The sequence below is a fragment of the Prorops nasuta genome, unplaced genomic scaffold (assembly GCF_024137725.1).
Source record: "Prorops nasuta isolate Cenicafe-Biocafe unplaced genomic scaffold, Cenicafe_Pnas_1.2 PNAS00018, whole genome shotgun sequence".
NCBI lineage: Eukaryota > Metazoa > Arthropoda > Insecta > Hymenoptera > Bethylidae > Prorops > Prorops nasuta.
In genome coordinates this window covers 5,186,731-5,214,681 of record NW_027116815.1, presented here as the reverse complement: position 1 = coordinate 5,214,681, position 27,951 = coordinate 5,186,731, and the positions used below count along the sequence as shown (strand labels likewise).

Sequence of the window (27,951 nt, the reverse complement as noted above, 5' to 3'; positions counted from 1 at the left end):
CGGAGAAAATGCATTCGAACGGGGCGTGCTCGCTTGATTGCGTCATAAGAGAAACCTCGATTTTCCCATACTTTCGGCCATGTTGAAACGGGCGTAGTAATATCTAAAGTAGATCCATTCTTTGGTTGTTTTAAATTTATCAAGCTGAAAGATCACTAATTTCATCTCAGCCATCTGTTCCAGTGGGATTTTTTATCGATTACGATTTAACAAATGGCGAAGTAAATCTCAATGAATATTATCGAAGAGTTAGTGAAATTCAAAAGGCCATAGGGACTATTTGAAAATGGCGCGTGGAAGGGCAGTGGCTGCATACATCGTCGCGCGACTCGACGAACCTGTTTCGTGTTCGTAATTCGTATCAGTCGCCGGAATTGGAACGAGAGTTGTTTATGTGCCTATCCCAACAAGTACTTTGCCATTTTGCCGAAGAACAATAAGTGTTTGGATCCAGGATTTTTTGCAATAGTACGCACGGGAAAACCATTGTTTAAATATTGATCTTCATTGTTTACCAGTGGATCGCGTCTGCATCCGACAGGTAAGATTTTATACCTTCCGTATTATTCCGTGATATTCTCTGCGAAAGAAATTCTTTCATCCTCCTAAAACAAAATAAAAAATACTTTTTTAAACCGCAAAAGCTTGTATCTGTATAGTTTTCATACCTAAGAGTACGGTACTGTGAAATCCTAATATTTCTTATAGAGATTGAATATTACATATTGGAAGGTGAGTTTCACCAGAATTGGTAACTACAGTTTGATGGAAAATCGAAAAAAGTACCAAGACCTTCGATTCAATTTGATTTATTTCATTTCTATCACGAAATTTATTTGCAATTTGCCATTTTACCGGCTTGTCATAATTTTTCCTTATTGACTCGCCATAACCTATCGTGTCAAAAGCCAATCTTTGTTTGGTCAAAGCACCAAACAAAGCTCGAAAACTCTGTGACATTCCTGACTGGAAACTTCTATTTTCCTAATTCAATTATATTTCAATCGAAAATCCGACAAATAAAAATAAAAGACGTTCAGTCATACAAATCATTCTGACCTGGTTTTCTAACGTCGAACTGTCAACTTTGATAAACTAAGGAAGGTTCTCTCTATGAAAACTACAATGTTTGAATGGAAGGTGAAAAATATGTTTACTCAAAAGTGAAGCTGCCGGTTTATTTACTGTTAATATACGCAAGAAAATGGCTTTGTTGACAAAAGAAATGGGAAGTTTAGATAGGCATGTAACCGGAAACTTTTGTAAATAAAATGAGGAGGTTAACGAGCGTCAAAATAATAAGACATTCAATTTTCACATATCTGTTTCATTGTCGCGTATTATCATTAAATTTTAGCCCTAGGACACAATCGCTATTTCAAAGTGTGTCGTGAGTTTGACACGCGTTTCTACTTTGTAGTACTATGCTATACCTATCCCCTCCCTATTTCCCCTTTCTTTCTCACCCATGTTCCAACCAACCAGCTTCTCTCATCAGCTTCAATTAGCAAGGAAGTCGAGTTAGCGTCTTCGCGAGAGACAGGGACAAATAGAGAGAAAAAAGAGAGTTCCATAATGGAATTAAGGAATCTCGCAAATTTTAATTGATAGATCGTTCACCGAGACTGAAGTACGTCATTATTTATCTCGATTGGCTCGCGCTCCAGTGGATCAGATTACAATACTATGGTTTACCGTTTTGATGCAAAAAGAATTTGTGCTGTTGTATTTCAGTCAATGTTTGATCAATAATAAGCGCCGAGGAATCTAGGGGATGATGTCATGTCGAACAATCGTAAAATTTATATTTGTGAAGTTTTGGCCATCGTCGTCGGAGAAGGGTTATGAATAATTCGGCGGGAATCAAGGTCTCCAACGTTGGGAGTGTTGAGAGGTTAAGATTCGGACGGTAAGGAAGAGAGGGAGAGAGATAGAGTGTAGGTATAAGTAAAGTTAAACCTATTTACAGAGGAGGGGAGGGGGGAGGGTATTCTTTGAGGATGGCCTATGCACGCAGCACACCCACAGTATCAATTAGGTCAATTGCGCGCACTTTGCCACAGCGACTGGTCTTTTTTAAAGACGCAGCAAATATACGCGCTTTTAGCAATCAGTGCTGTCGTCAAAGACCATTTAATAACTGTTAATAGCTACTTCTCTTTTTACAAGACTGGGAACAATTACTAAATAACATTCTTATTTCAACTACAATAATTTGTCACATGTTTCTATTTTTCTCTTTTACACACGCAATAAAATATCAAGATACACCATAGAGATCGACGACATTTACTTTAAGAAAAAAATATGGCACGAAGCGCTACTATCTTCTAAGTACATATATGTATACACTTTCAGCAATCAGTATTGTCATCAAGACCATTTAAGAGATTTTAGCAACCTTCTCCCATATCTGATTCAGTTTTATTAAGTTTGTGCAGATTACCTCTGCTTAAAACATTATACAAGATCACACACTATAATCATTTGTAATGAAAAGTGCATGAAGTGTAAACAACGAATACACTTATTAATATAGATACTAGTGCAAAGAACATTCATAATTCATTTTTCGACTTAATATCGTATTGTTACACCTGCCCCATGTAGAGACACTACAATCACACTATTTTCCTCTGTTTTTCCATTTCCGCTCCACTCTTATCGATAGAACCATATCAGTTAACGTAAATTTTTTGTTTCTCAAGATATTTACGCCCAATAGCTGTCAACCATGAATAAAATTTGTATTCGACGAAACAACCAAAACATTGGTTTTTTATCATTGCAAATAGCGATTAAATCGTTGAAATATTAATGTTTCTCACGGTTATTTGTAAACGAGGAATACACGAGGGAGAAAAAAAGCACCATTTGAGGGATAATTCGAGGAAGCCCAATTAGTTTCTCAAGCTTCCCAATAGCGAATGTTTTTGTAAGTTATCTTTTTCTCGGAACGCTCGAGTTTCTCGCTGCGCAAAAACACGGTTTCTCGCTGGTTTCTTCGTCTCTTTGTTGTTGATAGAAGTAAAGTGAAAGAAAGGTTTGAAGGGGAGGGGGGAAGGGGTGGAAAAAGTGGAAGTTAAAGTTACGATCGACGAGACGAACGACGGGTATTAGAGGCTCTTGGTGCCGGACGATCTAGTCGAGGTTTTAAATTTAGTATCCTCTACCGTATATGTAGGTTTATGACTGGAAGCGAGTATGCAATTGCGGAACCAGCAATAAGCGCGCATTTCAAGAACCTTCCTACTCGCCGCTTAACGAAGCTTCTAATGAACTTGGGGAACAACTTTAATTACTACTCTCATTACGACCGATGAATTAACGAAATCCCTGCCAAACCATTGCTATTACCCCCTCCTCCTCCTCCTCCCCCCCCCTCGCGCTTTTTATACCACATTTTCCCCAATCGAATCATTCGTCACGCTCTATTTCCACCGAACGTTACACGAATTTTCTTCTCATCCCACTTCAACGCGAATTATCGTTACAGCCGCGTTCCCATAATGGGACGTCGTGTTTATCCGACGATTTGCCAGCGTTTTTCCACTTTTTGCTCCCGTTGGCCGAACGTAGAACCGAGCTCGTTTTTGCAAGCGATATAACCATCTTACAGCGGGGCCGGTTCGCTTTAATAACCTAAGCATCCGATGGATCCTGTTCCGGACGAAGCTACGCGCTTGTAAAACGCGTAGATTTCTGCCGATACGCGCGCACTCTCATAACTCAGAGCGAGTCTCCGTGTGTTGCCCCGCGCGCATCTTGTTCAAGAATTCTTTCTCCCTTCATGTATCTCTTCTCTCACTCGGACACCGAGAAATTCAATTCAGAGCTCCCTCTATATGCTCTTCCTCGAGACGCAGAAATACATGGTTTTCTCTCTCTCTCTCTCTCTCTCTCTCGAGGTAATCGATTCCACAAACGGTAAAGCCTCTCAGAATCGAATCCAACAATTATTGGCGTGGGCGGTTTCTCGCAAGCTCGTCGATCATACTTGGCGGAAGGTTAGGTTAGGTCGAACTCATCGCTCGAGCCGAAACGAAGATAAATTCAGTTGGACGATCATCTTTCATTTTTCTCCCCGCATTCTGCATTTCTCATTCGATTCCGAGGAGAAGGAGTCCCTGTGTATAGGTGAGAGCGCGTCTTTAATGACGATGAATACTGATTTATTCCTGAGATGGTGACCTCGACAATTGGTTATGAAGAAATCGCCTCGTGAAAATGAGGTTTATTGATAAAATTGTTGCCATTTTCATTCGAGACGATAATAATTTATAAATTATTACTGACCTACGACAATGCAATTTTAATCGAGTTTTGGAAGTATACTCGAGTGACACTGAATATAGATTCATTTTTTTTTTATGATTCCACGTGACAATCACGAAAAAATGTTTGTTTTTGAATAATTCACTGTAATTATATATGCCAACGTTGTTTTGATTTTTAACGATAATAATTTATAAATTATTACTGACCTACGCCAATGCAATTTTATCGTGTTTGCAATACGTACTTGAATGGCATTGGAAGTAGATTAATTTTTTTTTGATGATCCCACGTGATAATCACGAAATTTGTTTTTGACTTACCAACTGTAATTATGCTAACGTTGTTTTGATATTTAAGGATAATAACGTATTAATTATTACTGATCTACGCCAATGGAATTTTCCTATCATTAGATTTATAATCGCACAGTATATATATGGTATTCGTTACCGCGATTCTCTTATGAGAAACAGGATACCACATTAGGAATAACATCATTGTGTACCGATTTTCGACAAAAATATTACAGAAATACTACTCGTCCACGCCAATGCAATTTCATCGCGTATTAAACGTGTACTCGCATGGCGCTCGCTGTCTACTCCTTCGTTGGATGATCTCGGGAATCTGTCAGGAAGAAAACCACTAGCAAAATTTCAAAAATATAACTCGCCTACGCCAATGCAATTTTATCGCGCATTAAACGTACACTCGCACAGCGCTCGTTGTCCATTCGTTCATAGGATGATCTCGAGAATCTGTCACGAAGAAAACCACTTTTAAAAAATGCGACACATGATCGTCGTTGTCTCGATCCTTAAGAATAAAATTTCAAAAATAAAACTCGTCTACGCCAATGGAATTTTATCGCGTATATTAAATTTTGCCTCTGCTCGCCGGCGGAAACCGAGCTGTTTGCCCGCCAATAACTAAGTTTCCTGGAATATGAAAGTTGTTTAAAGGCTGATGCAGTAATGGGACATCAGCAATGGACGCGCTAATGAACGTTATCGAATTTCTCATACGCCCCGTTATCGACCCTGAAACGGTAAAATGCATGGGAAGCCACAGATTCGATAAGCGAATCAAGCATCCTTCGTCGAAAGGTAAACTATTCTCTGATTCATCGCACTATTTCCTATGAACAATTTTATCGTTCCATTGCTCCTCAGCCATTGACGTATCTTCACTCGGATTCTCCTGCGAGAACCACGTTCGTTCGTCCACTTTGAAGGCGCCCAGTTCACTTATAAATGGCAAATTATTTCATCGAGACACGGAGGTGTCGTGAAAAATAACATTACTCGACAATGGTTATCACTCGGTTGGTCCAACAATTGACCGATTATGGGTTGTGCAACGGGCGATGTTGCCGTAGTTACGTCATTGGCGTGTAACCATAAGGGGGCCATAGGCGTAGGAACAGCAGAGACCGAAATCAGGGAGAGATTCTTATTTATTTGGCACGAAAAATATTTATTATTATAGCTTTTTATCGGATGCTGAAAGTTGGCAACAATGGTCTCTTCGTAATCAAGAAGGATCGCTGGAAATTCGACCCAGTCCCGTGGAGGTGAAAGGTTAGCCAAAGCGAGTTGGTTCGACCCAGTTCGGTGAACATCGGGTCGAATCGGTGAATCAGGTGTCCGCCTATCTTTCGCCTTTGTCACCGGAAGCTTGCTAGTACTCGCTCGTTTGCTCTCCATGTGTTTGTGTGCCAGTGTATAAGCGCGCGTGTGTGCGTGATGGATGGTGGAAGGTAAATGCGAATAAGGTGTGGTCACGCTTACCACGGGGTACTCGCTACTCGCGCCACGGCATGACTAAACCCACGATTCACAATGAACTTGGATCGTCACGACTCTCCGCGAGTTAATCCTCAACTTGTATTCTGCCACTTCCCTCCTTTGTCCTTGTCTTCCTTTTTTCCCTCTTTTTTTATTCCTCCCACTCTATTCTTTTCCTCCTCCATCATGCTGTCTTAACGTTTTTTCAACTTTTCGTTTACAAGGGTCCGTTACTCAACATGTCATATAAAACATGGGTGTAAGAGAAACGTGTGTTGTCCGCGTCTGTAATAATGTCAAAGGTATTCAATTTTTCTTATAGGGGTTCTTGGAAATTTTTTATTATTCGTAGTATTCAGAGAGGTTTATGCAAAATTTTGATTCCTTTTTGACGCTACGGAAATAAACACAAATGTTTTCTCACGTCCATGCTTTAGCGCGTTTTAAGTAGCGGATGCTATATAGCTCCCTGATTTTCCTCTTCGTCCTTCCTCATTTACCCCTTGACGCCTTTTTCACCTTTGCTTACACACAACTCTTCACGAGTTACCCTCAACTTGTATTCCACCACTCGCCTCCTGTGTCCTTTTCTTCCACCCACTCCATTCCCTATTCACCTTCTTCATGCTTTCTTCACTTTCTTCCTCAGCAAGGTTTCTCCCTCTATCCTTCGTTTTTTACCCATTCACGCTTTTTCAACCTCTTGTTTACACGAGAAACGCTGGTAATCAGCGGTAATACAGCGCTGAAAAACCACAACACTCTCTGCCATTTACGACAAATGACTCGCATTGTTTGACGATGGAACAAATTTCTGCGCCACTTTTTATCTTTCCATCGAAAGTCCATTGTTCCTCTCGTGTTTATGGTTTTTACCAGCAAGCGAGTCCGTCGAGGGAGATTAGAATTGAGAACTGGCTGATCGAGGGGAAGCTTGAAAAATCAGGGACGCGAAAACTTTTTTATGCTTGTTATTGCTGCGAACGACCCAACGGGAGCATCGGATAAACTTGGTAACGAAAACAAAACGCCTCAGCGTGAAAAAGCGAAAATAAACAGTGGAGTGAGTAAACATTTCAGCTACACAATGAGTTTCTTCAATTCTATTCAACTAAATATTTACAGCAGAGGCATTGGTTCTAATTCAACGAATATAAATTTTGCTGAATGTTTCTTTCGCATTAGCCTTTACCATCCTCGTACAAAATTCTCCCTTTTCAACTCTACCGGCGTAAATCCTGACTCTTTATTCAACATCTCAATGTTTTGACGCGTTTATTACCCGCACTAATGAAACGCATCGTTTAAACGCTACCTGCCAAAACTCCTTTTCCGTTCCTACTCGTCAAGCAACATTTCATTGACTCCCATAAAATTCTTTAATGTATTTTCCACGCCTTAAATTTTGCTCATTTTTATCCAATGAAATAATTAAGTCCGTAGGGATCATTTAATTTATTGTACACGTGGAACTTCTTCCATTTGTATTAAATTATTGTTTTCACTTCTAAACATTCCCACATATTTTCCCGTTACAACTCGACCAGCATAGCACGAGTTTTATTCAAGATCCCAATACCTTGACGCGCCTGTTACGCGCACTAATGAAATGCAACATTAAACACTACCTGCCAGAACCCTTTTTTATTTCCTACTCATCCAATGAAATTTTAATTGCTTCATTCTCCGTATCTAAAAATGTTAACGCGTTTATTACTTGTAATAACAATGTTTATCATCGCGAAATTTGCTTAGCCCTAAATTTATACCGTTTGTTACAATTTTCCAACAAGAAAATTGATTTGTTTTTCCGCTATGCAAATTTACTCCAACAAAGTTATTTTCAAATTAGTAGGAATCTGTTTCACTTTAAGCAAGACGTGAAACAATGGACGAGCAGTGGCGCCGCCCTCAAAATTATTATATAAATTACACTCACTGTAGCTATGACCAGTAAACGTGAGTCACGCATGTAAACAGACAGCTTGCAGAAGGTTTCGTGCGTGATGCTATCGTAATGAGACGCCTGTCTCTCCTCTTCATCATTTTCCTCCATTTTTTCCCTTCGTGCACTTTACCTCCTTTTCACTCACCACCGATTCTTAATTCGCGCGAGTCGCTTGAAGTTGCTTCTCGGAAATCTTTGCAACAATTCCTTACCTGTACACAAACACGGTGATATACTTTATACGCCTGGCTGAATAAATTAAAAAATTTTTATAACAATTATTTTAAAAATAAGGTCCTTTGCTGTCTCTGTGGAATTGTTGGAATTCCTTCGTTAATATAATAGAGTAATAAAAATAATTAAGCGAGAGAATACCGGAGTATCATTTATCAGTCATTTCGCGTGATCTGAAAAATGATACGAAATAATATTAGGTAACTCTCTTAGTCACCAGATAATTTGCCGAATGATCTTATCGCCCTGTTCCGTAATTTTCGACGTTAGCAATTCGTATTATTTACAATATTTTTTGTCCCACATTTTTTTCCTCCGGAAGCTAAAGATTCTTTCGAGTTTTTTTGTAGTTATTTTCTGAAAAAAGTTGTTGATCGGGAAAAAAGACGAGTCAAATCTGCTGGGGCAAATTCCTCTTCGTCTATTTATGTATACAGTCCCGCTTCGTATTTTCGTGTGTAGTCCGGTGTTTCTTTGAGCTGGCGCGTGTGTGTTCGTGCAACAATGTGCACGCGACAGGCAGTGAGAAAAAAATCGAATTGCTCCCGAACATGAAATGTGTTGAATGCGGATTATACAGTTCCCTTGACACAAATTGTGCCTTTTTTTACACACTCGGCACGTTTGCTAATAATAGAAACGTTTTGTTGTTTCCTCGAACGAGATTTAACGAGAAGCAAGACGGATTCTTGTTTGTATTATTGAAATGAGCGTTTTGAGTAGACGATCGAGATTCAAAGGATACAATGTAAACAAACGAAGTTTATACAGCATTAAATATTTCTCTGAAAAGCAAGAACGAGAAAGAAATAAAAGTTTCGTTGACATTTTGAGTGCATAGGATTGAACCAAGTGTTGTTTGTAAATAGGATTATAGCGAGGAAGAATAGGAGAGCTGCGAATTTTTCTAGGAACAGAAGAGTAGGAATGGCTGTGAATTTGACGGATTGGTGATGGAACGAGAGTAGTGGGGGGTGGGAATTTTTTGTTACTGGATTATAATGGAGGGGGGGGGGTGGACGTCAATGGGAATAAGCAGACGGATCGTGATAGCAGTTTTACAGTTTCGCGTACTTTAATCTCACGCTTCAAAGAGTCGCCAGCTTTCGTTCTATGTACCTTTCCCTTTTCGAGCCCCTAGAAAGCCCTCGACGATGCATCGTTGGCTTTGTCTCCCTTCCTCCCCCACCCCCTTTTTTTTCATAATAATCCACCAGTTTAGCTTCGCGATACCAGAATTCTTGCCTCTTCTACGCACACACAGCGATCATCCGACATTACCGCGCGCTGTCTGGCTCATTTTTTTTTTTTTTTTTTTTAATACATTCAATGTTACGTTGCCCTTTGCATGCATTTGGCATTCCCCCACTCCTCTCTTCACGATCCACTTTTTCTGGACTTTTTCGCTCCTTGTCCTTTTTTACGACGATCAATTTTTTGCTTTGCGATAAAAACTCGCTCTGTACAACAATTGTCGGACATTAGGGCCCTCACTCATTTTTTTTATTACCTCTAATACCTCATTGCCCTTTCCAAGTTTTCCTTCCCGTTATAGACACACGACTTGAAGAGTCACACGACACTGTTTCAACGTCAAGTAATTTTAAAAATGCCACCAAAACCCTATACTATATTTTAAGCTACACAGTTATGCTCTGATTATATGCAAATCTCATAATTAACAAACTTATTAGCGACTCGACACAATGAATATTTTGCAGTTAACGAAGGTCCATTAAATTAACCAACAATGCGAACCAATAATTACGAGCTTCAATGAGCAAGAACAAAGGCTCAACCTGAATTTTTATTGTAGCAAAATAACTCTTGAAAGTTTTCATTTGTCGGTTTACATAAAATTTTCATTTTATTTTGTATTTTAGCAGAATCGATGGAGATTCGACGTTAAAAGCTAGGTTGGGGTTGTGAAATATCCAATACATAATTGGCCTTGGTTCGCTCGCGATGGAAAGTGGTCGCTGCTATCGATGAGATCTTTATGAGCCATAGCAATCTGAGAACTTGAGGCGTACACGTGACTTTGACATTTATTCATCCCCCAACTTTTCAACCCTCCCACACTCTCGCCTCCAAAGATTATAATCTAGGAAATTCAATGCTTGGTTTAAATTGCACGAATGGGATTTATTGCAGTTATTTAATTTTTATTACGTTCAATAACTTTATTCAATACATTTAATATAACTTTATTTAAATTTTAATGGGCTTATTCGATTTATATTCCGTTTAATAGATTTATTTAATATTTCTTGCATCGTGTTTTCATATGGGAATATAATGCTATTTGAAAAATTCTTTGATTTCGCAAAACAACGGAGGGATTTAAGGGGGGTTGCTCTGCGGATTGGGTTAATAAACGTGAGCGCCACTCGCTTCCTGATGACTGGGTATTCCGTAATCGCTTGGAGGAAGCTACAATACGTCAGCAGCACATCTACACCAATATTCCTTTCAATTGGCGCCCCTTCCTCTCTGTCCCTCCTCACAACCACTGACACAATCAATCTACTATCTCATTTTCTCACAATCATTGAATTTTTACTCTTTGCATCTCGTATCTTGCTCCATTTTTCATCATGTCTTTTCCTTTTTTCTTCAATACTTCTGCACCAATTTTCTATTCAATTTTAAAAAATCCGAAATTTTTTTCAAAACACTGAGACCAAACTGATTTTTAAAAGCAATTAGCTAATTGGTATAAACAAAATTCTAAACCATAATTTCACTATTAAATTAAGTTTACCTTTATTTTTAACCAACTGTTTTTGTCAAAATTTACAATACCTGGTATAACCAGGGAGTTTTCGTAATTGGAAAAAACCTAAAATTTTTAATCGAAGCAACTAATTAGCATAGAAATCGGCACTAGGTAAGTAATCGATAGTTTCATTCAATTTAGCTTTTTCGGCTGCGTCACTCGAAGAAGCTTATTACAGAAATAGAGATTTGTGCTATTCTGTGAAATTAGTTTTTCATTTTAGTCTCTTATCTAATTACAAGATAGCACGGGTTAAATATATAGCGTGTGGTTCTAATTATAATTTTTTTTCTAGATAATCGCAGCTTCTCTGTGATAATAACATCAATAATCTGTCTCCTTTTTTTTCTTCCCCACATTTGTCTGATCTGTGCAGAAAAGCTTTCAACCATCCTAATCCACTCGAATCACATTAAAGCTCTAGACAATCCTGCAAACGACCAACAGATTAACCCCCTCGAATTTAATCAAGCCCGTAACATGACGCAGCAAATCCGAAATCATAAATTTTCTCGCAGCGAGGATATTCGTATTGAAAGTAATCACATTTGCTCGCTGCTATATCCGGATTGTTCTTATCGTTTTTCCTCTTTGCAATTTGAACTTTAAGCGAGCGGAATGCGAGCGAACGGGCACCTCGGTTTTTTCTTTCGCTTTAATTAGAATTAATCCGAAGATTGAATTACACGCGTAGAGAGTTCACGTTGGATAGAAGAAGATAGATGTAAAAAGGGAGAGAAATCAAATATTCTGGGAAATATATGAAAGTTGCAGGAAAAGTAGGATGGTCGATAAAATAGAAAAATAGATAGAAAGTAGACGGTCGAGGAAAATAAAAATTTTATTCTTTCTCGAGAGCTTTTCAAAATAGTCATCTTTCCTCTTTTTCATTCCATCCAGTCCTTCGCGAGATATTTTCTTTTGAAATAAAATTGCATATAGTCGTGGGTTTGGCTGAAATAGTGCACGTGACACGTATAAGTATAGTCATTCATCCACGCTGTAAAATACAAGTTTTGTTTTAACTCAAAAACTTGTAGTCGCTTTGTATGTATGCTGTGCGTTTCCATTATAAATTTCTCTAATCAAAATACATCCCAAAGTGTGTGTGTTCAGCTAAAAGAATATCAAACTCGACATTAAAATTTTGTGATGACATAAATTTATAGTAGAAACAATTAGTCTCATAATGTTTGTACAAATTGACTACAAGTTTTTGTATTAATAAAAACTTTTGGATTTTTGCTATGTATATATGTAGGTATGTTTTCGAATCTATATATCTCATGAACGAGTAGCTGCAAGAATATGCAATAAGAAATTAGAGATTTTCTTTATAAAAAGAAATGGATGACCTTGAAAAAAATACTGTAATTATTGTATCGTGCATTTTTAGCAAAATACTGTTTCCTTTTGCTTGTTTCCCTAACGTCAGAAATCATTAAAGTTTTTAAGATGCTGAAGTTACATGGAATAACCTGTATATAGATGCAGTTAAAAACTTACGAGTGAGAGAGTGAGAGGGGGGGGGGGGGGGAGTAAACAAAGGGCAAATGAGTAATAGAGAAAGTCCTGAGAGACTTGGAGAAAACATTGATGTTTGGAAGTCCATAAAAAAAGATTGGTCAGGCAAAGAACCGGCGACTCTCTGCTTGATTACAACTGTCAGGCAGTCGGCAAGTTTGCACGCGTCCTGTCGGGGTCAAGGACCTCTTTTCCTCACGATCACCATTTTTCCAACCTCGAGGAAAAATACTAGTTCCACCCACGTCCTCTGAATGCTTCAATAATTCAATTGAATTTGCATTTTGTCAGAAACAATATTTCTTCTCTTTACCTTCAAATTTATTAACAATATTTTTCGTTATTTACAAAGCGTAACAATAAATTTCGAGTTTATTGTTTTTTTGAAATTAATCAAGTTTTAAAAGAAACGCTCCACTTTGTGTCTCGCAATCGTTCCGGCTGTATCAGATAAAAAATTAACCCAGTTTTTGTTGCACCGAACAAACAATAACGGTACGTCGCTTGTCCTCGAGCTTTGCTCCAGTGGGAATTAAGAGGCCGACGTTAGTTGGTTTCTCGCGTGCTCCGTGAAAACGGATATTCCGCACAGAAGGGGAAAGCATTACGAGGGAAACGCGGCTACGATAAGGATGAAAAGTGAGTGATACGGTGACGAAATTATTAACATGTATGAATTAAGCAACAAAAATAAAAGATTACACACCTTAAAAGTGAAATAAGCAAATACCAAGACACTAATAATTTAATAATATAACATTTGTAAAATAAACCACGAAAATTAGAAAATATTGACGCGATAATTAATTAATTATTAAAACAACGATTGGAATGATTCACGTACACAACGATAAAAGTGGACGAAATGAAAAGTACAGAGTAAATGAATCGAGAGCGAGGTTGATTAATTAAATATTTACAGATTCTACTCTTATACTATATATTACATATTTATTTCTTCAAGATAAAGGCTGGAAAAATAAAGAGAGAGAGTAATAAAAAAAACGATGGTCGGAAAGGGGGGAGGAGGGGGAGGGGGCAAGATAGATAAGGAAAGATGCGTGGATCGATACAGCTCACACACGGTATACGTATACAAGTTTGTTTATTGTGTGTGGAAAGACGTGTAGGCGTGTACAGCGAAGATCACGCGACCCTCGTTTACAATCAGCCCTTTGACACACGAGCGAGCGCTGCCCACGCGCCTTTCAGGGAACCTCGTCCCTCCGAAAGCAAGATTCTTTCACAGGCCAGAGTAGCCTTTAGAACTCCACCACTTAAGCTTGAAACTTTAAATTGACCCCACGACCAGCATGAAAACTCACCTGCGAGACTCTCCGTTCCTCTCATCGACCAAACCTTAAAAACCTCGCTCGTGATTTGGCACGAGCGAAAATCTTATTCTTCTTCGCGAAAAAGTGGCGATTTTTCTCATATTTTCCAAACTTGACAATTCCACGTGGAAAATATAGGAGATAAATTTACTTGAATATAGAAACGAGGACTGCTAGATGGTATATATAAAAACACGAGGAATTATCTGATTTATCTCGTAGTGGCGGGAGCCAATTTTCCGTGCAACGCCTGCTGCTTTTCAGCGGTGACGTCATCGGCTGAGATTCTTGCGTGGTTTGCCGCCAGGCGGCGCCACACCGTGAATTTAATTTTGCGAGGCTTTGCAACGGTGACGTCATGGGTTGGTTCTGTATTTTGTCATTTTTTTTTCGCTTTTCCTCGCACATCCAAATAAATAATAGGTTACCGAACTATACAACCGCCTCTACGGACGCGCTGAATATTATCTCGAAAATATTCCTGGTTATTTTCAACGATGACGTCATCGCTTCGAATTTTAGAATTTTCGTGAATTCGATATAAGTACCGAAAATTTCCATCGGCTTATTTATAGACGGAGCGAATTTTTATCTGCAAATTATGCTAGTTCTACTTCAACAGTGATGTCATCGGTTGATATTTCTGCACGCTTCACCGCTTTGGAATATCCACATCCGAAGTTTTAACAGTATCATGCATTCCCTGCTTTATTTTTCCGTGAAACGAAAGATTTCAAGGTGATCGAGCTTTCGGCAGATTTTTATTAATGGAAATGATTTTTTTACTTGTGGAATGAAAAGACGATGTATGCAAAAGAGAAATAATCTTTTATTGATGGATTTGAAAGGAGGGGGGGGGGGGATGAATTACTGGTTATTGATATGTGAATTGATGGTTGGTGAGAGATCCGGAGAAGGGGTGTGTGTGTGTGTGTGTGTGTGGGAGAGGAAGGGAGGTTATAACTCTGAGATAGCTAATTTAATAAACCGTGTTGTGTGGCAGCGATTTGCATGGCTGAGTCAGAATGCATTCTTGGCGGTCTCGAAGCTTGTGATGGTGTGCACACAAATGCAAAACCTGCAGCCCCTCCCCCCTCTCGCTTTCTCCTTCTCTCTTTCTCGTTACATCGTCAAACTAGCACTGATTCTCTTGACAATTGGGACTGGAATTACTATTTGTCCAATGCCGTTGAACGAGGACCAATCCGAGCCACTCGATCAACGAACTCACCACCAACAATCTATCGTTAGGGACAGAGTCCATTTTTTTTTAATTTCTCTCTCCCTTCTATTTTTTGTAGGCTTAGTACGAGAGCTGTATCATTTTATTATTCTCCTTTGCACATTTTGGTTTTGCATTAGCAATTATTTCTTTTATAAATAATATATAATAATAAATTTTCCTACTCTTTTTGTTTTCTAATTTTTCTGAAAATTTCTCAAATTCCTGCACAAGTCGCTTTGATTGTATATCAATTCCAGTAGTAAATGAGTTCTGTGCGTGTATAAAGTGGAAAGATAGCATTTAATGAGTAAAATACGATTACGATTCTTTGCGGTATCGCAGTTGTAGTTTGTGAGAACTCTCAAGACTGCGATATCTCGTTTGTGTTGTATTTTCCGAGGGAGAAGGGTCAATGACCCTTTCGCTGGGCAATATAAGATTAAACCGAGGAGTAAACGCATGTATGCATGTATGTAGGCTTTGCCACCTGTCCGCGTCAGCTGAGAACTTACGAAATTGGGTCGCGTAACATTTTACACCATAAGAACCTAGTGCCCCCCCCCCTCTCCATATTTTCGTACGAATTTATCTGTTAATCTCTCCCTCTCTATTTATATAATTTTTTCTATAAATACATCGCTATCTATTGCTTTCGTACATATTTGTCTGTAATTTAATCCTCCCCACTCCTCTGAATCTCTATCTGTCACTCCCTCTCTTGTATTCTCTTCTTCCAATTCCCTTTATAAGAGTACATATTATATCGTTGTAGCAATTACCCACTTAATTTGGCATAGTTTATAACTATTTTCTAATCAATTTTTTTTACTGTATACAAATGAATCATTTATTACAACATAATATGCAATAAAATTAAAACATCTATCGAAATATATTTGTTTTTTCTTTTAAATGTGAACCGCTATCTTTTACTTTCGTATTTATTCGTGCTTACTCTAATCCCCCCCCCCCTTCCAGTCATCTATTACCTGAACTCTCCCATTCCACAGACCTATCATACGATGATAAAAGAGTGCAAGCAAAGAGTCGAGGCGAGCGAGCTAGCTTATGCATTCCCTAACTGTACACGCATAACAAAGCGCTCGTAAGATTCTCCCGTGGAACTCTGCAACTTTTATATATACATAACGGTAAGCTCCTGTCCATCGTGGCTCATGATACTGAACTTGAATCTCCAACCGAGGAAAAGCAGAGACCGTGACAAACGCTCGGTTTTCCGGTTCAAAGCTGCCGTTTTTTTTTTAAATTGTAGAAAACTAAATTTTGTTTTGTTAAACTCTTATTTTCTTCGTGTATTTTCTCCTAATGGTATCTAGAAAACTCGACTCGAAAAGTTCGAGGGTGAATTTGGTAGGATGGAAATTGAAAGGAGACTATTCAAAGTTTCCCCATTGCTGCGTTTAGCCACGAGGCTTTTCGCAGAATTCATGTCGAAGTGCAGAGGAGGGTTGATTATTGATTTCCGTAACGGGCTAAAGCTGCAAGTTCGAGGTTGAGAGACTTGACCCTGTCAATGCACCCGATGAGTTTCCGGAACTTGCAAACTGTCGCTTCCCATTAATAACGGTACGCGAACTCGTATAGGGATACGACAAAACGCACACTAGCCCCTTTGCACGAACGTGTACGAGAGTCCACTCACACGATACTGAACCACTCACTAATATTGATTATTCTCCGTTCATGGCACCCCCAGGTCTAGACGGATCTATATTCTGATATAACGAAACAACACGCGATCTTTCATTTCACATCCCTTCCCTTTACACTTGCCAATTACCGATAAACTCTACTCTCTTCACGGAAAATTTATAGATCCTTCGAAAAAAAAAAAAAAAAAAAAAACTGCAATCGAGTTTAACAATACAAATTTTGTCATTTTATTTTATGGTGAAACAGAGGAATTTTTAGGATTATTATATAACGAGTAAAACCCTGTAGTTTCTATATGGGATTCGATAATTAATATTTTAATGTGTTTCCAGGCATAAGGTGGCGAAATGCCGGAAGAACAGAAAACGACAGGCGGTCCGCCGGAAGTGACTGCTGAAAATGGGACAGCAAACTCGCCAGTTAAGAGTCCTGTTACTAAAGGCAAAATGACCGTGGCAAAGGTTACACTGTTAGATGGTACTGTTCAGGATTATTCTATAGAGGTGAGGTCGTTGAGTTTTTATAGATTTATCCAAAAGAGGAATAGAAGTTATAGAAGTTTAATTTTATTTTACAGAGGAAAGCCAAGGGATATGAGCTATTCGAGATGATATGTCGCAGTATGAATCTGCTCGAAAAGGATTATTTTGGTCTCATATACGAGGACAGGCATGATCCTAGAAACTGGTTGGATCTCGACAAGAGGATCACGAAGTTCGTCAAGACAGAACCTTGGAAGTTTAATTTCGAGGTGAAGTTTTATCCACCAGATCCAGCTCAACTGCAGGAGGACATAACGCGATACCAGTTGTGTCTGCAAATCAGAAACGATATAATAACAGGTCGCTTGCCCTGCTCATACGTGACTCACGCTTTGCTCGGTTCCTATCTGGTTCAGTCCGAGATAGGAGACTACGATGCCAAAGTTCATGGCAAGACCTACCTGAACGACTTTAAGTTTGCACCGAATCAGAAACCAGAACTGGTTGCGAAGGTCATGGAGCTTCACCAGACTCACAAGGGTCAGACACCTGCGGAAGCTGAGCTCCATTATCTCGAGAACGCAAAAAAACTAGCCATGTATGGTGTAGACCTTCACCCTGCAAAAGATTCCGAAAATGTAGACATTATGTTAGGAGTATGCTCTTCGGGCCTTCTTGTGCATAGAGATAGGTTGAGGATCAATAGATTCGCTTGGCCAAAAATCTTGAAGATCTCCTATAAAAGGCACAACTTCTATATCAAAATCAGACCTGGGGATTTTGAGCAATTTGAATCTACCATTGGATTTAAGCTAGCCAATCATAGAGCCGCCAAAAAATTGTGGAAAGTTTGTGTGGAGCATCACACATTCTTCAGGTATTTTACTAAATTCAGTTCAGTTTCTTCTGTCTGAAATATTTCTTAAGAATTATTAATCAATTTGTTTCCTCAGGCTCATGAGTCCAGAGCCTGTAAAGAAAGTTGGACTACTGCCTCATCTGGGTTCTCGTTTTCGATATTCCGGAAGAACTCATTACGAGACTAAGAAGACGCCTATCGATAGGCAACCACCTCAGTTCGAAAGGTCTCTCAGTGGACGCCGTTTGACATCTCGCAGTATGGATGGTAAAATTTTCAAAGAATCTATTTTAAATCATTCATAATCAATTTCACTAAGAAAAAGTCTATATAAGTAAAAATGGTATATTTGCACACTGACTCGCGATGAGTAAATTTTGTGAGTATTGCTATACCGTTATAGACGATGAGTGGCTTGATACTTGATGCTTTTTCGATACGAGAATTGTGTTTCTGACACGAATGATTTTTATCGTAGCGCTAGGAGGGCCTAAGCCTGTGGACTCGTATGGATCCGAGCCAAGTAAGAGGCACACGATGAGCTACGAACCTGAAACAATACCCGATATGGAACACATAGACCAACGGCCTAGCCCAATTAAAAAACAGAAGGAAAAGGTAAATTTCACGTTGCTGAAGTCATTTCTTTCTCACAAGGCGAACCAAAATGTTTCATGAAGAATGTATAAAAATTCATACAATTTTCACAAATCATTGCGCTAGCAACCTCATCAGGATTCTCTCTGCATTAGCTCCTATTTTTGCGGTCCACGCTTTCAAATAACAGGATAGTTCATTGATAAATACGAAACATTGCAAAATCCAAAGAGGGTCGAGCAGTCTTTTATTTAGTGGTACGACAAAAATACTTCGCTTTGTAACGGTAGAGAAATACCGAACACCAATTGGCTCACTCGATAGAAATTAAAATAACGCATCACCATGCACCGTTGAATGAATGAAATTCTTGTGCGTAGAGATGACACAGCACTTTTACTTTCCCTTTAAGATCAGGCTTGGATGTGTACATTCATAGTAACGTTTAACGGATCTCTTGCATTGATTGGATTGAAATTATAAAATTATATTAACGGTCTTTCCGTTGCATCGACAAAAAGAGGATAAGACATTCCTGTTCGGTTAAATAAAAACTAGAGTTAATTTCTTATTGAATGTCTGATCCATACTAACGAATTGTATCTAACCGACACGTAACTGACACCGATAGCTCACACGAAAAACAAGTGCTGGAACGACATCAGCTAGCAGTACCAGTAGCCTGGAAGGAGAGTATGACGCCGAGCATGGCAAAAAGGTACAGAATTAACCAAATCACTTAAAGTGAAACCTCGTCATGCACTGATTATTCCATCCTTTTTATTTAATTTGCCCCTTGGTCGTTACATTTTCCATTTTTCAATTTTATTTTCCACGTGACCACTTGGTGTTTTCATTTCTAATTCGACGCATGCCGCTTATAATTTAACGAATCTAGTGTCAATTTTCGCTTCAATTCATTTTATCATCGTGTCATAATCGTGATCCTTGATCCAAGATCACACGTAGAACGTTATCAGTGCCAGTTGAATATTTGTGAAAATTGATGGCTTTTTGAGAGCGAAGACCGTAATCATTGATGGAGCATGGTCTCTCTTGGAGAATCAGAGAGGGATGATAGGAGAGAGTCAAAGTGTAATCAAGCTTTTGTAGTATAGTCCAAAAATTGTAGATACGCTTTTTCGCTTGCTGCATGGGCCACGTGTTATTGTGTCACTTTAATAATTATAGAAACCGGTCGGAGGAATTGCCGTCCTACCGCCCGGTGGCCTCAATAAGAAGAAAAAGGACAAAAAAAATGAGAACGAAAAGGAAAATTATAACGATACCAATAATTCCGATCTGATTAACGAAAGCTCGCACCTAGAGAGTATCGATGAAAAGTCACCTAGCAAGAAAGAGAAAATTAAGGATACCCCGGAAAAAAAAGACAAGGGAAAAAAGGAAAAAGTCAAGGTAAGCTTTCTGCTTAGTAAAATGTTGCAACGCCGCTCTTCATCGATTGTCGTCAATAGCTTTCTTAGCAATTTTATTTAAAATATATCTCAATAAATTTATTTCAAAATCAAAACTTCTAGTACAAAAAAAAATTCCAAAATATTCTTTATCCACATAAATAGTATCTATAAATTCTTGCAATTTTACAGACTTCTGCATAGAAGATATTTTGGAATTTTTACAATTACAGAATAACAATTTCTGCATGATCGTTTGAACTTTAGAGAAAAATAAATATATAATAGATATGTGCATCGGGCTGTAAATGTATTAGATGATTAAATCACGTAGATTAGACAATTTATTTTGAATGGCATGTTTTTGTTTGTCAACGAAGAGTCCAGTGAGTGGCTTCCTATTCGGCAAGAAGGAGAAGGACAATACCAAGCAAAAGAAGCAAAAGAAAGGAAAGGATCACGACGAGTCAACAACTGATAAGAGCGACGTGGAGTCTAATTTATCCGTGACGGAGAAGCCAGTTCAAGAAAAAGTGGTGAAGGAAAAATCCACTCCGTTGAGCAAAGATTCGCCAAGCTCGCCCGAATTACCTGGCTATACAAAACCATACGATTACGAAGAAAGCGAGAAATCACCGAAGAAGCCGTTCACGCCGCATGGGTTCTCTTACGAAGACAGGCCAGCATCGCCCGGTGTGCAGAACCAGCAATCACCAACTGGGTCGAGTCGAAAGGCGACTGGGCTGGCATTCAATTATGCACCGGGCGAGGAAAAGAAGGTGGCTGAGTCAGCCGAGAAGAGAAAAACCAAAGAGGACGTAGGCAAACAACAACCACCTGGTCTAAAAACTCCTGGTTTAAATTATGTGGAGTCTGCGGGTATGAAGGAGCAGCAGAGGATGACGGCTAAGCCCCCGCCACCTCCAACGGCTCCAGGCGATGCTAAAAATGCATCGGCGGTTTTCATAGCCAACGAACTCCATGGTGCAGAGGCATCCGCCAAGCCAAGTATCATAATCCCTGGCACCGAAGCCAAAATCGAACATCGTGTCCTGCCACTTCCTGATGGAAGTAAAATAATCGGTGGTGTTATATACACTAAAGATGGAAAGCCTCTGGACCAAAGCAGTCTTGGTCCCGATGGCAGCAGAGTTCTCAATGGAAAGGTCTGTGGCAAAGACGGTAATCCCATGAAAAAGGCAGATTTTGGTCCCCATGGAACTCACGTCAGCAACGGCCTCGTCACTGGCAAGGACGGGAAACCCTTGAATCAGGAGACTCTAGGGGGAATCACCGGTTGTTCCATCAAGAATGGAATTATTTACAATCCTAAAGGTCAAGAACTGAACCAGCACTTTGTGGGCCTTGATCATGCATCTGTGAAAGATGGTAAGGTGGTTTCCAAAGGTAAAGTAGTTCCTCATGGCAAACTGGGAACAGACGGATCTTTCATCAAGGATGGGCTGATCTTTTCTGCCGACAACAAACCTCTGACCCAAGGATCCTATGGTACCGATGACAATTACGTGGTAAGTGGAATGGTTTGCAACGAGGAAGGCAAACCTTTGAGCAGAAGCGCTCTTTTGCCGGATCAAACTTATATTTGCGACGGTTTGATTCACGGGAGAGACGGAAAACCCTTGGAAAATGGAATTCTAGGTCACGAGAGTCATCGTATAACAGCTGGAAAGATTTTTGGTAAGGATGGCAAGCCTGTTAAGCAGGAATCTTTCAGTTCCGACGGTTCGGTGATCAAGGACGGACTGATCCACTCGAAGGATGGAAAATTTTTGAATCAGGGATCTCTCCTTCCTGCTGGTGCTCACCTCAAAGACGGAAAGGTCGTGAGTAAGGATGGAAAAACCGTGAAACACGCTTTTTACAAGGCTGACGGTAGCTTCGTGAAAGACGGAATTATTCATGGAAGAGACGGAAGACCTCTCAATCAAATTCCTTTTATTGCTGAAGGTACTTCCGTCAGGGAAGGAATACTCTACAATAACAATGGATCACCTCTGACTCAACATTTGTTTAAGCCAGACAGTATTATAATCAAGGATGGTATTGTCTTCAATTACGATGGATCCACGTTGACAAATGCTTTTCTAGGACCCGATGGGCTCGTTATCAAAGAAGGTTCGGTTCTTGGCAAAGACGGTAAGCCTGTAAAGCAGGAAAGCTTCGGATCCAACGGAACATATGTGAAGAAGGGTCTTCTTTACGGAAAAAATGGCAAACCTCTAAATCAAAGTTCCTTCACCCCAGAAGGTGCCAGCATCAAGGACGGAAAGATTTATGGCAAAGACGGAAAACTCCTGAAATTCTCATTTTTCAAACCTGACGGTAGCTATGTGAAGGACGGTCTTATCTATGGAAAGGATGGTAAGACTCTGACCTTGAACTCTGCATTACCTAGAGATTGCTACGTCTCGCAAGGTGTAATATTTGATTTCTCTGGAAAGCCTTTAAGCAGAGGTGTGTTCGGTTCCGATGGCTCCTACGTTTCCGGAGGTTTGGTTTGTGATAAAGATGGAAGAATTGTAACTAGGGGAATCTTTGGACCGGACGGTCATGTAATCGAGAATGGTTTGATAGTTGGTAAAGATGGGAAACCGTTGACCAGAGATGACAAAGGACCTGATCACATTGCTGTAAAAGATGGCAAAATAGTAGATAAAGAGGGAAACCCTAAAAATCAGGCCTCTCTGCTTCCACATGGGTGCTACATTCAAGATGGAGTGATATACGACAAGACTGAGCATCCTTTGAAACAAGGTGCCTTTGGACCAGGAGCATACGTCAGGGACGGCTTGATCTACGATGCTGAAGGGCATTTATTAAACGCCACGGATTTACCGCCTGGAGCTTACATAGAGAACGGAAAAATTTATACCGAAGATGGTCAGCTACTAACTCTGAGTCACTTTGGGCCTGCCAAAGCATGGTCTATCAAAAATGGTCTCTTGCTCCAGCAAGGCACCAAGCCTTCTGACAGCATCTACGTCAGGGACTGCAAAGTAGATAAGGATGGCAAATTAGTAAAAATTTTCAAAGATGCCGCCAGTGAGAAACCTAGCCAACCCGCCAACAACGAACTAGCATTAAAAGATACCAAGAGTAGCGAGAAGTCTACTCCGTGCAAATCGAAAAAACCACTGCTACCTATAACGACCCCAACAATAGTAAAAACAACAACGAAACAATCGGTGGTCAAGGATCAAGAAGGAGTTACACAAAATATCACTGAAAAGGTAGAAGATTTAACACCAGGTGGTACAGGACGTGTATCTGTTTCTACCCATGTTAATAAGGTGAACTTTTATCTTGAATTTACTTCCTTAGACTTAAATAAGCCTGTACTCTGTACGACTTAATCATTCTTTATGTAAGATTTCCAGATTAATGTATATAATGCAGTTAATGCATGCTCGGTATGAGCTTTGAGATAGAGATATCGTATTTTTTGTAGTAGAAAAAATTACACTGTGCTTGAAATATCGTACTCGGTCACAGTTTCATTTTTTTCTGATCTGATCAATATTATTTGTTAAATTACTGCCAAGTTTTTAATTGCTTGATTATTGTTAGAGGAACTAGTTAAATTGTAGTTGTATTTAGGCTGAGGCACAGGATGATGGTAGAGCTCCATACATGACAGCCACCGCTGTCACCACGCGAACCGCCACGATGCACGAGGACCTGGAAAAAAATCAGAAAACCAGCCAGGTTTGTATTCAGTAGATATCTTGCTAAATCTCTGTAACTATGAACATATACGTGGTAGTTACCAGTCTCTCTTAACTTATATTAATTTCATTTAGAATTTTTCTTTCATAATTTTTCTTGTACATTAGGTAGAGGAAAAAACGGTAGCACATACAACGGCTACAAGTGCCACCAGACAGGAACAGAGAGTTGTGACCCAAGAGGTCAGAACTACAAGCCACGTACTATCCGGCGAGCAGGTAAAAATATCTTAAATCAAACATGGTGCTCAAAGAAACTCGCTCCAAGCATGTTTTCAGCCATATTAATTATACTTATCAGTGTTGTATAGTATCTTGCACAAAATAATGTTACCTAGACGGTGTCATCTCGGTAAAACTTTGTATATACGTCAAACTTGTGTGATCTGACGTCATTTCAAGGAGCTATATAAGGAATCATTTAATTTTGTAAATGCATCTTCTGATCCACCAAACATTCCAAATGAATTCACTAATTAGGGGATATACATACATGTGTTCATGCGTACACGCTGGATATTTTTAACTGCTTAATTTAGCTGATCATGCAATTCTTTATCATGAAAATGATGTTTATTTGTATTATATTTTATTAAACTTACTAATTAGGGTGTAAACATTATCACACGCGCAGGATATTTATACTTCGTAATTATCGTGTTTTATTTTATTTTTTTTTTTATTATGTTTTATTTTGTTCATTTGTCATTAATTACGGCGGCTTTGGCTAACACATTGCATGGCGTAGCTGTTCTCACGAAGGCTCAGTACCTCGAGTTCGAGTAGCGGTGATTCGGGTACCCCAATTGACATTGATGATGATCAGCAAGCATTCTACAACGAATATTATCAGGTAATAAAATGCTATGCCAGTTAATAAGTAATATTATCCTCAACAAGTAAGTCTGACTACTTAGAGGCCTTTACTCAGGTATACATGTACATTATTCTATATTTCCTTGTAAATGTCAAATTTCGTGTTGATTGTTATTCCCCTTCACATCTGATAAGATTGAACTTTTGCAATATTTCTCTGTTCTTTCAACGATAGTTTTATAATTTTATTGATATCTGTTATAAACTATTGTATTGCCATACACTGTGTTGATAATATTTGAAACTATCAGTCGAAATTCTACTTGTATAAAGGAAGAAGAGCAACGATAATTTTAATTACCCGATATTGGAATTTAGGGAGACGCAGCTGGAATTATTCCAAGCGAGACGAATACTTTAACGAGCCAGGCAGAACCTACTGTGACGACAGCACCAACTGGGCCAATAACAGTAACAGAGACTAGAAAAGTAGCTTTGGAAAACGAGGATGGTAGCTATTGTGCTACTGGAGAAATTGTTAGCTCTCAAACAATTTCCAGCAAGACGCGTACTGTTGAAACTATAACGGTTTGTATTCTTATGAGTTATAAATATAATCACTGATTATTCATTTCTAAAAATAATAAGAGACTCTATTGAATATTTGCAGTACAAAACGGAAAGAGATGGGGTTGTGGAGACGAGGGTTGAGCAAAAGATAACAATACAATCTGACGGTGATCCAATTGATCACGATGAGGCATTAGCGGAGGCGATACAAGAAGCTGCGAAAATGAATCCAGATATGAAAGTAGAAAAAATAGAAATTCAGAAACAAACAGCCCAGTAACTAAATAAAACACTTTTATACTATATGTACAGTAGGGCACTCTGTTAAAAGACAAGAAATTCTTCTTTGATTAAATTGGATTGAAAGTAAAATAGTACTTACGGGAAAATATATAGCGGACTCGTGAATTTTGATAAATGTGCAAAAAATCGACTGACACTTGCTAATTATTACTGGCATTAATATATATATATATATATATATTCAAATTCTTTACTTTTTTTATGTGCATTATTTTAGTAAAATTAACATTTAATCTGAAAATTTCTTAAATTAAGATTGCATCCTAAGCGGATCTTGTCTAATAATCGAGCTTGAAACTTGATTAAGAATTGAGTTTTCTTAATTGAAAGGTATAGAAGTCAAAGAACTTATTACATTGTGCACTAAGAATGCTTCTATTTTCAACAGAAGAGGTATCAGTGTATATCAATGCTACGTAATGTATGCATTTATTGTGAACAATATTATGTACAAATATAACCGTACCTAATTTTAAACAGGTAAATTTAATGGTAGAGAAAGCACAGAGTGTCCTATGATCTTTACAGAATTCATTTTGATATAGCAATGAAAAAAGAAATACAAAAAGTAAAATGCCATTTATGAAATGGACTATAATATAACATGATTACTACTGGACTCCAGAGTACATAGAGAAATTATTACTCTCTCGCATCTGATTTAGATGAACTCAACAATAAATTTGTTTTACCTCTTACCCATTTGAATCTACTTTTAATATCTTACAGAAATGATTTTATTATTGCAAATAGTACCAAAGTTTTTATAATTTTGGAAAAAGGAAACAAGTACAATATACAAGTAGGACCATTCCATCTATGATATAGAAATGCTTTGATACGAATGCATAATGATAGTATAACATATAATTTCAAAAAGGATGCAAATATTGATGTTATACGATTTTGTTGTACTGCTTGAATTGAAACATTAAGCTTTTTCTGGCGATATTGTCTGTATAGTTTGATGTATTTGTGTTATACCACATTTTTTTGTTTTTCATTTATATATATATATATATATATATATTACAAATATTAACATAAAATTTAAGATAAAGCACAGTCAGAGGTGTCTTAATATAAAGTTTAATATATATATATACATATATTATAAAAAATGAACAGGCGAAATCTTCAGAGTTTCCTACCTTGAGAATAGTGTCAAGTAATTTATATATATATATATATATATATATATATATATATATGATAAGTAAAGAAAGTTATTGCTATTTAATGAGTTATTTCTTTTTTTCATTTATAGAAAATTTTAATAAACTATAGCCAGCGTGATTGATTGTGGAAGCTGTGTGGATTTCCTTGTAATATGAACACTTCAATAATTATAGCGATTAATATTAATAGGCTAATAAATTATGTAAAATTAAACGCCAAGAGCAATGATGCATTGGTCAGCGTATATGTCTAAATTTAGCTGTAGCTTGTATAGTTTTAGAATTACAATTTTCATGTAAAAGTTTTGTTGACTACGCTACATACCATGTTTACATCATCTTTTTATAAAAACAAGATATTTATAAGTCGAAAAATGAGTTACGTGTATGTAGATTTGTAAACATGGTTTTTTTTTACATATTGACATTCTTACAAGTTTCATATTATTATAACGGCATTTTATTTTTTTTAATATCAACGTAACTTTTAGCGTTGTAAAAAAGAATTATTTTTTATTTTTATATCTACGGACTCGATCTAAATGCTGGCACGTATACCATCAGCTTTTTTTCATCTGACAAACGTAATGTATGTTTACAATCACACATCTGAATTTAAAAATGTGCAAAATTTTCATAATGTAGAACAGAAAGTATTACTTGGTATAATTGTGAGCAGGAACATTTTTGTTTATTTTCATTTCTTTGTATATTTGCAAATTGTATTAAATTGTCAGCATCAGAGTCACAATTTAATTGCGCTGATCGAGTTTCAAAATAAAGTAAATAATTTTTAATAAAATGGAATCACTTCGTTTTTTTAATGCTCAGGATAAGAATTGTCACGTAGCTTCTACCCTTCCTTGTTTGTAGAATTGTTTATTTTGACACTGATATATATAGTTTGTAAGACCACCTGCTAAATCTTTCTAATGAATATTAGAACAGTGAATTGTTGCGAAATTTTTGCTCCTCATTTGCTTAACGTTTGATTTAATTTTTTGCTGATACATCATTTTTGTCCAACGACAATTTATTATAACCGCGATTGTGTAAACATTGTGTTGAAGACACATATTATTTACAACTGTACTGGTATATGAAGTGAATTAAATCTATACCTACTTGTACCTTCATGCTACAGCAATGTATCGCCTCCTGACTCATTGAGAAACGTGCAAATGTAGCTTATACAGCTTGTA

The 27,951-nt window shown here is 38.1% G+C and overlaps 1 protein-coding gene across 5 annotated transcripts; it reads left to right on the top strand.

Moving 5' to 3' along the window:
- The first annotated feature begins 85 nt into the window (after window positions 1–85).
- Window positions 86–27,885, top strand: cora (coracle). Of its 5 annotated transcripts, XM_066737729.1 has the most exons (13): window positions 87–541; window positions 17,116–17,286; window positions 17,361–18,142; window positions 18,219–18,391; window positions 18,603–18,742; window positions 19,353–19,439; window positions 19,913–20,137; window positions 20,517–23,447; window positions 23,755–23,862; window positions 23,991–24,101; window positions 24,631–24,735; window positions 25,077–25,286; window positions 25,369–27,885. In XM_066737729.1, the coding sequence occupies exons 2-13, from the start codon at window positions 17,131–17,133 to the stop codon at window positions 25,546–25,548; spliced, it is 5,208 nt and encodes a 1,735-aa protein (XP_066593826.1). In that variant the 5' UTR covers window positions 87–541; window positions 17,116–17,130; the 3' UTR covers window positions 25,549–27,885. The 5 variants fall into 5 exon arrangements, with proteins under 5 accessions (XP_066593830.1, XP_066593826.1, XP_066593827.1 ...); XM_066737730.1 differs by lacking the exon at window positions 19,353–19,439 and having other exon boundaries at window positions 88–541; XM_066737731.1 differs by lacking the exon at window positions 24,631–24,735 and having other exon boundaries at window positions 88–541.
- The last annotated feature ends 66 nt before the right edge of the window (window positions 27,886–27,951 follow it).

Bases quoted from the DNA above. Each gene is read 5' to 3' on its own strand.
- cora (XM_066737729.1), top strand. From the start codon at position 17,131: ATGCCGGAAGAACAGAAAACGACAGGCGGTCCGCCGGAAGTGACTGCT. The intron at 19,440-19,912 runs GTACAGAATTAA...TAATAATTATAG, and splicing joins ACGCCGAGCATGGCAAAAAG to AAACCGGTCGGAGGAATTGC. The intron at 23,448-23,754 runs GTGAACTTTTAT...AGTTGTATTTAG, and splicing joins TTTCTACCCATGTTAATAAG to GCTGAGGCACAGGATGATGG.